The 14476-nt window shown below is 34.8% G+C and overlaps 1 protein-coding gene across 2 annotated transcripts in view; it reads left to right on the forward strand.

The window, feature by feature from the left end:
* Positions 1-14476, forward strand: part of FBXL20 (F-box and leucine rich repeat protein 20) — a 95087-nt gene that overhangs the window by 66341 nt on the left and 14270 nt on the right. For both annotated transcript variants that reach the window (XM_007482320.3, XM_007482319.3), the window contains exons 4-11: positions 1795-1869; positions 3305-3399; positions 3809-3877; positions 6055-6150; positions 8485-8611; positions 9918-9992; positions 11411-11541; positions 13339-13399. In XM_007482320.3, the coding sequence (XP_007482382.2) occupies positions 1795-1869; positions 3305-3399; positions 3809-3877; positions 6055-6150; positions 8485-8611; positions 9918-9992; positions 11411-11541; positions 13339-13399 (729 nt within the window). The remainder of the gene's footprint in view (positions 1-1794; positions 1870-3304; positions 3400-3808; positions 3878-6054; positions 6151-8484; positions 8612-9917; positions 9993-11410; positions 11542-13338; positions 13400-14476) is intronic.

Here is a 14476-nt window from a genome sequence, read left to right on the forward strand (position 1 = left end):
ATCTGGTTCTGGTTGCACTCAGTTTTGTGGACAATGTCTTTGATATCTCTATCTTACAATATAGCTGTATACAGTATACATTGCCATGATATAATTTTAAATGTTTCTTGCCTTACTTACATTAATATAATTTGTATATAGGAGAACAGCAATGGCATAGCAGATAAAGAGTTGGCCTTAGAGTTTAGGAAAGAGGCCAAGTTTGGCCTCTATTAGAGGCCAAACTTGGCCTCTTTCCTAAACTCTAAGGCCAACTCTTTATTTGGGCTCAATCCCCTGGGCAACTCTCAGATTCTTAAGTTGCAGAAAAAGTTCTGAGTTTCATCAGTAGAGTTTTTCCTTAACTGGATAGAATGCCAGGCCTGAAGTCAGAAAGACCCAAGTTCAAATTTGACCTCAGACACCACTGGCTGTGTAACAATGAGCAGCAAAAACTTTTTGTTTCTTTAAACACTTCTTTTCTGTTTTAGAATCAATACTGGCAAAAGAGAGTGGTAAAGACTAGGCAATCGAGGTTAAAGTGATTTGCACAGGGTCACACAGCTAGGAAATGTCTGAGGCCAAATTGGAACATAGAACCTACAATCTCCAGGTCTGGATCTCTGCCCAATGAGTCACCTAGCTGCCCCCACCATCTCTCCTTAGCAAGACTTTTAACCATTCTGTGCCTCGGTTTCCTAATTTATAGAAGTAAGGCTAATAATTATGCCTACTTCTCACAATTTTTGTGAGGATTAAATGAAATAACACAATGTTCGAGCAAAAAAAACAAATTGTATATAAATGTTAATTTAGCTGTTGTTAATAATATTATTATTATCATCATCATTGTCAGTATTGTGTTAGGAGTTCCCCATGCCACTGAAATTACCAGTCTAGTCCTTAACTCTGTCACTTGTATGTAGGTTACTTGATATGAGCAAGTTATTGAATGACCCTCTGCTAATGTCAATATAGGATTGAGTTGTTTTTTGAAATATCTGACACCAACTATGCTATTACCCAGCAGAACCTATTACAAAACCTGGTCACATTTTCAACCATACCACCTCTTATAGTAATGAGTATCATGTTTGTTATTTCCTATTTGAAGTAGTATAAGGACATAAGTAATTCTACAGGCTTAGGAATAGTGTTCTCTTCAGGTTAGGTACATTCAACATTTTAAAGTAATACTATGAAAAGCTAATTATTAAGTTTTGAGCACCTATTATCTCACTTGGTGGCATGAAAAGCTTTGAATGTAGAAGCAGGAGACTAATTTTAATCCTGTCATTTAGCTGGGTGGCATGGGGCAAGATACTTTCCCATTCTATGCCTAGGTTTTCTTATTTGTAAAGTGAAATTTTGTTGGACTAGATAATCCCTAAGGCCTTTTATCCCTGATTCCTATGATCCTTATCTATTTTGTCTTCGTATTCTTTTTACTTTTTCCCAATTCAGGCTCATCTGGACTGGTGAATTCCTTCTATAGCCAATAAATATTCCAGTTACAAAAGAGCTTTGGCTTGAGTCCTTATCTCAGAGCCTATTTTGCTCTGACTGCTTACATTGAGCACTTTAGACAACTCTCAGAGGTTCAATACCCCCTTTGTATATAAGGGTCTAATTGTAGTAAGGACTAGGGTTAATGTTCCTTAAGTCATTCTGTAGTATGAATATAGTACTTGAGCTTTTTGAAGGAGTTCTATTGTTTTAAATTTAAATATTCATAAATATTGAATTAGGTCACATTTTTTTTTTTATTTATTTTTTATTATTAACTCTATGGACTTTTCCCCCCTTCCAATCTAGGCTTGGAATGTTCTAGCTCTAGATGGCAGCAACTGGCAACGAATTGACCTGTTTGATTTCCAGAGGGATATTGAGGTATAATTATGTGATATGTGATCTCATTTCTCTTGTTAAACTGTAATTACCATATAGACCAGGTTAATGCCATTAGCATAACTCTTCTTTTCCCTAGAGAGAGAGAAACCATTAATTTGAATGCATTTGAACTTCAGGGAAACCTCAAATCCCAAAAGCTCAGTTTAACTTTCAAGGATGGGCAGAACTATTTCTTTGGACATGGACTAAAAGAGAGTTCACAGTGGAATTATTTATATATGTTTTCTCATTTTAAAGAGTCATTAACACATGATTTCTCATCTTAAAGAATAATTTTTATCTTATTCATTAAGAATAAGCACATGTGTCTTTTAAGGAGTGGTTTTGAACATTGCTCATAAAATTAAAAATTTTGGATCTTGAAGAAGCTGCAAGTGTATACATTTGGTAAAGAAAAGGAAACTGACAAATTTGTTGCAAACTTCCATTTTTGTAATTTCAGCCCTTCATGTGATGAAAAGATAAAAATTTAAAGCTAAAGAAAAACTCATAATTAATATTCCTGACTTTCTAGAAAAGTTTCTCTCATTGTTAAGAATATCTCTAGTATAAATATTTTTCCCTCATACACCCGGTCAGATTTGTGAAAAGACACATGCTTATCAGATAAAACTTTGCAGCCATGATATTGTCTACTTCACACTATAATGGAAAAGAGATTGCTTTGAATTCAAATTGGTTAGAGTGGCTAAGTGCCTCAGTGGTTAGAGAAACCAGGACCTGAATTGGGTGGTCCTTGGTTCAGTTCTGTCCTAGCTGTGTGACTCTGGGAAAGTCACTTAACCCCAATTGCATAACTCTACTATTCTTCTGCCTTGGGACCATTAGTATCAATTTTAAGATAGAAGGTGAGGATTTTTTAAAATTGGTTCTACCGCTGTCTCTATTCATCTTAAGCTGGCCTTTTTTCTCTTTCATATTATCTAACCCCTATGTATACCTCAAGCCTGTGATAGTGCACACTCAATTTAGTCAGCCTACATCAGCTGCCCTAAAGAGAGCACCAGAATAGGTACTACCAAGGTGAAAGGGAACACCCGAAACTAATTGTAGATAATATTGAATCTTCCCCAATACATTTTTATTTCATAAATATTTCATATAATTACATATAAAAACAATTTTGTCATTCATTTAAAGAGTAGAAAGCAACATTTCCTTAAGTTCAGAATATCCTATTCATTCTATAAAATAAGTAGTTTAGGAATGGATAGAGCTAGGTGTTTAATCAGGGAAGGCTTTGTAGAATCAAATATATTTAAGATTTGGTTCCCAAGTTGGCTAGGTATTTTAAAACAAGTGGAAGGGGGAAAAAAGAATTAATTGAAGGCTTTCAGATTCCTTTAGACATGTTGAAACCACAACTAAATGCTTTTAAGAGGAGTGGTTTATTTGTCTTTCTTTGTTTCCATAGGGCCGAGTAGTAGAAAATATTTCTAAAAGATGTGGTGGTTTCTTACGAAAGTTAAGTCTACGTGGGTGTCTTGGAGTAGGAGACAATGCATTAAGGTAATGTCATAGCTTATTTTAGTTGTTAAATGCCCATTTTTGACTAAGCAAAGAAGATTCTTTACACAGAAAATGCAAATTTAATTTCTCCATTTTTGCACTCAGAGAGACTATTTTAACCCTGAAAATTGTCTAGTGAGGAAACTTTATAATCTATTGGAGAATGCAAAAGAACCAGAGTCAAGGAGATCAGAAACTACCTATTAGGACTGGTTCTTCCAGGGACCTAGAGGGCTCTGAATCTCATTTTCACTCAGGGATATGGGGATACCACAGAGATCAAAGTTTGAGAGGTGATTAATGAAAGTTTTAGTAAAGTTGTAAACCATTATGGTACCACATTATCATCTTTAAAATATGTTGAATTCCACTATTTCATTTGAAAGCTTTTCTTTCTATTCTCACCAAGGACCTTTGCACAAAACTGTAGGAATATTGAAGTACTGAATCTAAATGGATGTACAAAGACCACAGATGCGTAAGTACCACATGATTTAGGATCAGAGTAAAGTTCCTGGTCCCTTTCTTTCCACCCTTTGCTCATGCATCAAGAAATTGTTCCACAAAAGACAACGCTTTCCTCTGATTCTGGTGATAATCCATATAAGTTTCCTTTTGGCAATATTTAATTGGTTTATTTGAAGTTCAGTTTCCCAAGCCATATTATTTAGAGGAATTGTTTAGAGAGTTTTTTTGTGTGCTTTACATGAATTCTTAAGTCTTATAAAGTTTGAGAATTTAAATTCTTCAAAAGAATGGCATAGTAGAAATATAGCAGATAATTAGGATAGAACTCCACCCCACAAGGGGCTCAATTTGACACCATCCCTTACCTCTGTAATGCCTTTTGTATTCATAGCGTAAGGATGGAAACATTAAAAAATAAGTCAGAGACAGAGTATAGAATACAAGAATTACTTGCTTTTCAAATTTTGCACTATTGGCCATCATGTGAAAGCCTAGGTTTTCAAGTCATTCTCCAAAAAGGGTAGAATTTTAAATCAAATGTTAACCCGTAAGTGTGAAAGCATTTGTTAATCACTATGTGACATCATTGCCAGTAACAATTAAATAGATATGGTACCTCTGTCCTCACTCATCCAGCCAAAGGCCATGACCTCTTCTATTCTAATAGCCTTCCAATGGGTTCTTATATTCTTTCTGCAAAGAACTAACAGCATCACTCTCCTACTCAGAAACATTCAATAACTATTAAGAATCTGACTCCAGACTACCTTTTAACCTCATTTCATTGAAATAAGCCTTCTTAAATTGCATTTCAGTCAGACAGTTGTCTGTTCTCCATACTTGGCATGTCATCTCACACTTTTTTGCATTCTCTCCCTAATGCCAAATATATTCTTCATTTCTACCTTTTAGGACCTTTATTGTCCTTTGAGGCTCAGTTCAGATGCTACCTTCTCCATACATCTTACCTGACCCAACTGACCCAATCTATCCTTCTTCAGATTTTTCTGTAGCAGTTTGCCTCATTCTCTCCCTTCACCCTCATCACTCCCAACATTTTATTATATTTATTTACGTGTTGTATCCTTTTTGAAGAATTTAAACTCCTTAGGAGCAGGGGCTTGTTATTTTTTTTAAATTCGTTTGTAGCTTCAGTGCCTGTATTTATAAGTTTATTGAAATAATGAATGGACTTCACCATGGGAGAGTTTGTAGCCTAAAAGAAGCAATAATGAACATAAAATTAAAAGGGAAGCCATTGGTTCTTTATAAAATTTTAATAAAATCTTAATGTTGTATACAATGTTAATGTATTATCCAGTGGACAAAAGGGGGGGCGGGGCTGCTTTCCAGTCACTGTTTGTAGTTTGTTCTGTGTCATTTATTAATTTCATAATATAGTTTACAGACTTTATTTTATAGTTATTAGGTGAGTCTCCTAATAAGCAAAATTATAAATTATCTGAAACCTTTCAACATGAGGCAATTGGCTTTCCCCTACAATGAGTAGTTTGTGCCTGTGATTCATATTTAACTTAAAGTAAGAAAACATTTTTATTGTCAGATGAATTTTAGTCTTTTAGTATTTGAAAATTTTGAGTTCTTCAAAGAAATGGCATAATAGAAATTTAGGAGTTAATTATAGTGTATAATGATACCCCTAAATGGGCCCAATTTGACCCTACCCCATGTCCATTCTTTGCTTCCCATGCAAATGTGGCATTTCTCTCTACCCTCAGCTATTTACTTCAGTAACATTTCTGTCTATTAAAGGATTGTATTCAGCAGAAATTTGAGAATAAAGGACATAATCTTTCTTCATTTTTGAACCCACTGGGGGCCAAATACATTTATAATTATCTTGTTTTTCTAAAGAACAAATAAACCTTTTAGAACAAGTATAGTCAGGCTGCACTGACATCTTTTAACATTTCCAAATCTGAACCAAACACCACCTTCCCCCTCATGCATATCTTCACATTTCTTATAAGTGAATGTCTCCTGCCCAATTTCTTAACTTTAACAAATACAGATAATTCCCAATGCTTTATTTGGGGTATGGAAATTTCAGCTATTACCTATGTGTGCATGATTAAATGAGGGTGAATTGTTCTATAGCATGGCTATGTGTCTGTCTTGTTTCATTGGTGTCTAAAAATGTGGTTAATTTTTTTAAATTGTTTTCAGCACATGTACCAGCCTTAGCAAGTTTTGTTCCAAACTCAGGCACCTTGACTTGGCTTCCTGTACATCGATAACCAACATGTCTCTAAAAGCACTAAGGTAAGTGATTGGATATATTACAGTGTTAACCATAAGTACATTAACTAGTTCAAATTATATCTTTCATACTATCATAGTCTGATGTCTCAGGGTTACTACAAGTATGGTGGCAAAACTTGACTAGGACCTTTGATCCTCAGAGGGTAAAGAAACATAATACATGAATACGAAAGTTATCTGATAGATTTTTTTCCTTCCCAAAGGAATGGAAGGAAGATGAAGCAATGACTGTTGGAATATTGTGTACTAGGAGGATGTGAAAAAAGGACTAATGTTAATTCTCTTGAACCCTTTACCATCTAAACAAGCCTTAGTGATAGCTTATTACCATATTACTGGAAACATTTGCATTTAATGAAAACTATAGATTATCAATGTCTAATCAGTTCTAAAACCTGATATTTTCATAATATCTCTCAAATCCATCCACCCTAATTCAGGTCTTCATTATCTCTCATTTGAGGTAATTCTTTAGACTGCTAACTGGTTTCCTCAGATACAGTCTCTTCCCTGTCTGATTCATGTTTTGCAACAACTAAATAGATTTCTAATGTTTAGATGTGACCATTTCACTCCTGCACAAGAAGCTTCAGTAGCTTCTTTATGCACCTGCAATATATAATGCCTCTACTTGGTGTTTAAAAGACTTTTAAAATTTGTCTTCAGGTCCTCTTTCTAGGCTCCTTCATACCTCTTATGTTTCAGCCCAAATTGTTCTGCTTTCTGATTCTTGTAACATTTTGTCTCTTGCCTCCAGGTAACATTGCTTAGTGTTCCTAAGTCCCTTCAAAGCTTAGCTCAATTACCTCTTTTACGAAACCTTTCCTGATTCTATTTGTTAGAAACTTTTCCCTCAATCAGTTTGTGTTTGTTTTGCATACAACTTTTTTTACTTACTTATGAACATATAAACTCCTTGGTCTCATTTTAGTATTTGTACCTTCAGTACCTGATTTATAGAAGGCACTTTAATAACACTTATTGACTGAAATTAATCAATTTGCCAACTTGGCCTGGTGATTCTTTTAGTAAATAGATCTTTTCCCAATTCTTAGTTTTTTTCTGTTGTGTTTTTTTTTAATTCCTTTAGAACAGATGTTTCCAAGATGGAGCCAAAGAGATGCCAGATATGTTCCATAATTTAATATTAGCTGGAACTTTTAGTTTATGTTTAAAAGTCTCCAAGTCCAGGTTGCTGAAACTAGAAATAAGGGAAGCGTTCTGAGTAGAAAAAGTAAATAAGAATGAGGTGTAGAGTCCTTGGATTTATAAAATATATAGAAAAAATACCTTAACACCTAAGTTCAGTTGTTGTTCAGTCATGTCTAGCTCTTTGTAACCATAGAGTGGCTTGCCATTCAAGTTTATTTTACAGATAAGGAATTAAGGCAAAAGTGTAAGTGATTTGCCCTGGGTCACACAGCTAATAAGTATTGAGGCTGGATTTGAACTCACAAAGATACTTAGGTTATTAGATTAATTATGATTAAAAGTTATATATTTGTTTAGGTTAATATGTTTTGTATTCTTACAGAGGCTATTTTTAAATTAAATTTTTGTTACTCCCCTAGTAAATAGCATAATATAAGTATAAATCAGGTTTTAATTCCAACTGTCTCCATTGTGATCAGGAACAAAACACTTAAAGCCTCCTGTGCCTGTCTCTTCACTTACAGGGTCCAAACAGTAATGGTTGTGCGTGTGCTCCCTCACCTCCCCCCCCTTCATTTCCTTTAGCAATAAAAATGATAGTTTCTCTATCAATTAGTAAGTGTGTTTCTGAAGTTCCTGTAGCCAAAAAATTAACCTTCCTGTAGCCAGTGTAATGGCAAACTAGCCTCTGAAGTATAATGAAGTTGGTTCTCATTGCTAGTCCCATACTGGAAAAATATCTATTGAAAAACAATTTAATTAGTTAGGTTTGCAGTTGCCAGTATTAACATAACTTTAGGTATACCTCAGTGACTTCAAAAGACTTATTTCTTGAGGTAGCTAGATGATTCAGTAGTAGAGAGCCAGGCCTGGAGTTCAGAGGACCTTCGTTCAAATCTAGCCTCAAACACTTCCTAGCTGTATGACCTTGGGCAAGAAATTTGGAACCAATACTTAATATTGATTCTTAGACAAAAGGTAAGCATTTTTGTTTGTTAGTTCTTTGGCATGGAAGCTTGTATAGTCTACTATCTGGTTATGGAAATGTATGTTAATATTAATAAGAAGAGATTAATCATTTCTTCTCTTGACTGAAAATCCAATAAAATGGACTTTGGGGCCCCAAGTCTTGGAGTGGTATTTAGTTGTGATAATTTTTTTCTGGTTTTGGGGTTTTTTAAGCGAGGGATGTCCACTGCTGGAACAACTGAACATTTCGTGGTGTGACCAAGTGACCAAGGATGGTATCCAGGCTCTAGTGAGAGGCTGTGGAGGGCTCAAAGCCTTATTTCTTAAAGGCTGCACGCAGGTAATACTCAATATAGTACTCATAGAGTATGAGATTAAGATAGTGGAGTTGGGAGAGTGAATTGGAGATTGAGAAGGATATTTTTTTCCCCTGCCACTTGCTTATCAATGACGTGTTCTCTAAGAACATGTTTTGCTTCAGAAAAAAATATATAAGAAGTGTTAACATCTGGCAAATGATAAATCCAATAGTAGGATTGCTTTTCTTTGAAAGGTCACTCTGAATGGATACATAGGGGAAAACAGTTTTACTCTGTATTCTTTAACACATGAAGAAAACTGGTCACATCATCATTGTTTTGTTTGAGAATGTTGAGTTGGTATTTTTATGCAGTCTTGGCATTTCTAACCAAATGTTTAGCTACTAAGAAATCTTAAATGTGTCACATTCTTTGACTACTATACGTTACCTATCATTTTGGTACACGTTTCCCTTTTTTAATTACCCCCATTGTAACAAGCCAAAAAAATTTGTAAAAGACAAAATCATTTAAAAGAGGTGAAATTCATCTCTGATAAAGGTAATTTTACACACTCTCTTTAGAAAAAGGAATGGATTTGGGATAATGACTCAGTTGTGGTTGTAGATTTTAGAACAAAATTGACCTCAGATCTCAGACAGTAGTATTATATCTAGACTACAGGATCGCTCTTTCCATTCTTTTGCCAGGATGGGTGGGGCCCTGATGTGTTCTAAGCAGTATGTCAGAATTTTGACTACCTCAAAACAACAGCTTGAGCTTCTGCTTACTTATGGAATCCTGAACAATATTGATTAGAATACATTTTGTAATCAATTATATGCCATCTGTTCTTAGCACTATAAGCATAGCAGTGATCTTTCACTGGCAAAATAGACTTACAAACATCTCCCCAAAAATATCCACTCTGATTTCCTTTTTCAGCTTCTGCTTCCAAAAGTTTAGTTTTGGAGAGCTTTCTGGAAGATGTGGAGATAGGAAAACTGACTGGCTTCACAAACCATTTGTAGAACTCTGAAAAGCACATCCATTATATTAGAAGCATCATTCTTAGGCAAAGTGATGTTCATTTCACTTTCCTTTTGAAGGTGGTAATATAGATTTGGATCAAAAAGTATGTGAAATGAGGATAATACAGAACAATGTGATTTAAGCCGGGCTTGGAAGTATGAAAAAAACCCATTCTTTTACATTTTTGGTGTGTTGTATGTTGCTTTAGAGATATGGTTGACTCTTGTGGGAATTTTATTGAAGAATATGTTGGGTTTTTAATCTGTCTCCTTTGAAATGTTAGTAACTGGCCTTTTCTTTTTATTGTCTTTCTAGCTTGAGGATGAAGCTCTCAAATACATTGGCACACACTGTCCTGAATTGGTGACTTTAAATCTACAGACCTGCTTAGTAAGTAGCTTTCTCTGTGACCCTTTGAGTTAGTGTGATGGTTATTTTCCCGAGATATTTCTGAAGTATTCCTTCTGGGACCCTTTAAGTCATCTGAACTGGAACTGTAATGTTTAATGGAAAAAATACTTCTCTAATAACAATCAAAAGACCTTTGTGCAAAGCCAAGACCAGCCACTTATTCGTTGTGAGGTTGGTCAAATCACTTTACCTTTCTGAGTCTCACTTTTGACACAGAAAGATAGATATTTATGCTACCTATGTAACAGAGGTGTTGTGAGGAAAGCACTTTGTCATCTTTAGAATTCCATTTAAATGTGAGCCACTGTGTCACTATTTTGTATGTGTGAACTAATAATGTCCCCTTTTAAATTCAGTTTGTGTGCAAACCATATGTACAGTTGTACCTGTCTAAAAATCCCTTCAAATTACTCAGGAAAGTTGCTGGGAAAATCTTATCAGGGGCCCAGAATGTTGATAGTATGATATATTCCTAAAAATTGAATATAGAATGAATGACCCTAGGAAGACCAGAGCCTCAGACCTCAACAAAACAAATTTGTGAGAACTTTTGGTATGCTACATTTCCAACCTGTTGCTCTCATCCATGTGCATTTTATTTATTTGCATATTAATCTTAAGCTAGAGGATAGAATAAGCAATTCAACCTTCTGATCTTTGGAATTATTATTGTTGAGTTGAACAACTCCCAGGGTGGTGGTTATTAATTTTGCTTAGCAGGCAGGACTGGGAAGTGAAATTGAAGATAACATTTTTATGTAGAACCTTAGAAGTGTGTTTTAATCAAACTTAGAAGTGTGTTTTAAAATATTCAGTAGCCATAGAACCTCAGCTCTCAGTTTAAGTTGGAGGGGAGGGGTTTCATCTTTAGCTCTTAGAGTCAGCTGTTCATTTTCAAAATCATATAACAAATTCTATTTGGCCAGCTGACTGTACACTGCCCCCTAGACACATTTTCCCCCTTTACTAACCATCCAAATCTAATAATGCTTTGTATTTGTATACTACTATTTAATGTTCACCTGATTTTTGTCATTTCCCCTTCTCATAGCAAATTCTTTGTGTGAAGTAGGCAGAGTAGAGATTCTTTTTACAAAAAAGGTTAATTGAAGCCAGATAGTGTTACACTGTTTAATTGGAGAACATTATTCTCCTGGCTTTTTAAATCATGACTTCTCCTATCCTGTGTTGCCTGCCTTGAGAACACAACATTGAGCAACAATTTCCTTCTCAAGTTTTTCCACTGAAAAGACTAGACAGTATGTTAAATATTTTACTCCCATTGCCTATTTTCCATTATGCTTGACCTGAATTCTTTTATCCCCAATACCTGCTTTTTTTTTTTAATGGCTTTTCTCCACATTGACTAATATCTAGAATTTTACTTTTCATCTTAGCAAATCACAGATGATGGTCTCATTACAATATGCAGAGGCTGCCACAAGTTGCAGTCTCTCTGTGCCTCTGGCTGCTCCAACATCACAGATGCGATCCTGAATGCCCTTGGTCAAAACTGTCCTCGGCTTAGGTAAGTATCCCATCTTTTGCCAAATAACAGAAACCATATTTAGTCTTATTTCTTTGTTTCACCATCCTAGCATTCTAAAATCCAAGTTTTGAAGCTGAGTACCTTCTATACCTAGCTACCTAGTCTATATCACATTTGGCTTGGAACCAGTTAAAAGAGGAGAATTTGCTCCATATTTTCCTCATCTTCTTCCTTTCCATAAGAAAGAAGTAAAGGAACAAAATTCTTATTGCACTAAAATATTAATACACTGAGTTCTAGTTTTTCCTTTCACTCCTCCTCCCTTCCCCCATTGTACATATAAGCATATGTAATAGTCATTCAGATAAGGCCTCAAGTCAGATACTAGTATGCTGGGAGTAGTATTTTTTTTTAATTTATATTCTCAAGTTGCTTGCAGTTAACTTTATTTTCCTCATATATTAAAGACTGCTTCATTAAGCACACTGAAGTGTTTTTCTAGGAAAGCTCAAAAATGTTAGATTTGAAACAGTTCATTGATCAGCCTTTTGTGTGTTTTGTGATGAGACTTGGTAAATATAGGGAGAAAAACAAATAGCTCTTAATAATATACAGCAATGGTGCTAAATAAAAAAAATAAATGGAATCTTCAGAATTTTTGTTTAAGAAATTTTTGTATTAGAATTAATAGAAACAGAAGCCTTGAAATGGTTTCATTTATTTTATCTGTATTCTTTCAAGGCCAGTGCCTGGCACATGGTAGGGGCTTAATAAATGTTGATTGTTGTGCTTTTCTGAAATTAGAGTAATCAGAGAAGTTGTTGAAGAACTTTGACATTGACATTCAGTGTTATTTCTTAATTTTAAAAATTGAATTCTAAATCCTAGTCTGTAACATTTTTTTTTTCATTTTAATGTAACCTGCCAGAGTAATTTATGCATGTTAAAGGAGTTTAATATACAGGTGGTTGTAGAAAATTAGGTTTAAATTAAATCTGGTTTTCTTCCTATATGTTCATATTGCAATTTCAGAGACACTTTTCATTTCTGGTTTTCTTCATTGACAGTAACTTTCTTATACTTGATATTTAAGTTTTCTGGCCTATTTAAACAAATAATTAAATAGACTACAGTAGTAGCCATCTCAATCAGATCTGTCTGAAATATAGAGATCCCCTGTCTTTGTCTAAGGAGGGAGAATTGCTTTTAAACTGCTTTAGGATTGTGGGGCTCAGAGGTGGCTGACAGTGCTTGAGTTCCATGGGAAAGGAGAGGTTGCAATAAGGGATGAAGACTGTAAGGTCAGTTTAGCATATAGCATTGGGCTGCTCTCTTATTTCTTCTGAGGCTCTGTGTTTGAGGAAATCTGCATCTATGGAGACCTGCTTTTCACAGAATATTAAGCTTAAAATGTGACATGATTGGGGATTGGGAATGAGAAGTGACTAATTCAAACAACTAGCTTTTACTGGATGTATCTTGTTGAAGATGGCATTCAATATATTACTCAATATATAACTCAGAATTAAGTTCACTAACTATAGTTGTCCAACAGGTATGCTTTTGGGTTCTTTCATTGTGTCACCATTAAGTATGGCATTTGTTACAGGACTCCACCTTATGATGATACCATGAAAATAGATGGGATTATCTGTACATAGAAATGCTTGGTTATAAAAATCATTTTATGTTAAATCACCCTTAAGGTGAAGGAGGTTGTTTTCTGCATGGATAGGGGAATTTTATAAGTAACAGCTTTCAGTAGTGAAATGCCTTAATTTTTTTCCCCTTTCTTCTGTTTTTTTTTAATTCTTTTTTGTTTTTCCTTTTGGACAGAATATTAGAAGTGGCAAGGTGTTCTCAGCTAACAGATGTAGGCTTCACTACTCTGGCTAGGGTGAGTACTATTATTGATCTCTGTTTTGAGATTTATTGTGCATATTAATTTCAGGGGGAGAGGAAGAATCTTACCCATTTGGGTTGAAGCCAAGTTCTAGCTATATAACTTGCTGTTTCAATTCACTTGTCTCACCACTTCTCCAACTTTCAGAAATGTAGGGTGTAACCTTTATAAAGAGCTTATCCGTGATCTGACTCAGCAAACCCATTCTCCATAATTTCAGAAGTTTAACTGTATTTGCAAGGACCTTTCTGTATTTTACAAGAAAAATAGCTCACAATGGTGTGGAAGTGAAACATAAGTGCATGATCTTTGCTAAGGGATGAGTGCCAGCCCTCCCTGGTCTTCCTGTTGTCTGAGATTCTGTTTATGTTCAAAAAGGCTAATCACCAAGAGATTTGTTACCTAGGGATAAGTTTTTTTCAGGCACAGCAGTTTATGAAGACCTGTTTCCTGAAGCAGTATAAAAAACCTTTGAGTTTTACTTTCTAATATGTGAATATTTATTATTTATAAATCATTTATATGTACTACAATGTAAGGATAAAATGTTTTGAATTTTTTTGTTAATGGTACAAAAAACTTTTGCTCTTATCAGAATGTTAATAATAATATTTCTTCCAAGGAACTGAAAGGTGGTATTCTTTATATTTATTTTTGTTTTTATATATATATATATATATATGTATACATACATACACATACATTTTTTTTCTTAAACTCATACTTTCTGTTTTGGAATCAATATTGTATCTTGGTTCCAAGGCAGAAGAGTGGTAAGGGCTAGGCAGTGGGGGTCAAGTGACTTGCCCAGGGTCACACAGCTGGAAAGTGTTTGAGGCCAGATTTTAACCTCATACCTCCCATTTCTAGGCCTGGCTTTCAATCCACTGAGCTACCCAACTGCCCCCTATTCTTATATTTTTAACAAATGGGTTACTTTTCATTTGGAAGATGTTTTTAGCAGGTTGGAAAATGAAATATATCTAAATGTGAAGTTATGAGGATTTTAATAGGGAATGTTCTTACAGCGTAAGGATAATGAGGAAGTTGAAAAGGTAGGAGACAGGAAGC

This window comes from Monodelphis domestica, chromosome 2 (genome assembly GCF_027887165.1).
Source record: "Monodelphis domestica isolate mMonDom1 chromosome 2, mMonDom1.pri, whole genome shotgun sequence".
NCBI classification, from domain to species: domain Eukaryota; kingdom Metazoa; phylum Chordata; class Mammalia; order Didelphimorphia; family Didelphidae; genus Monodelphis; species Monodelphis domestica.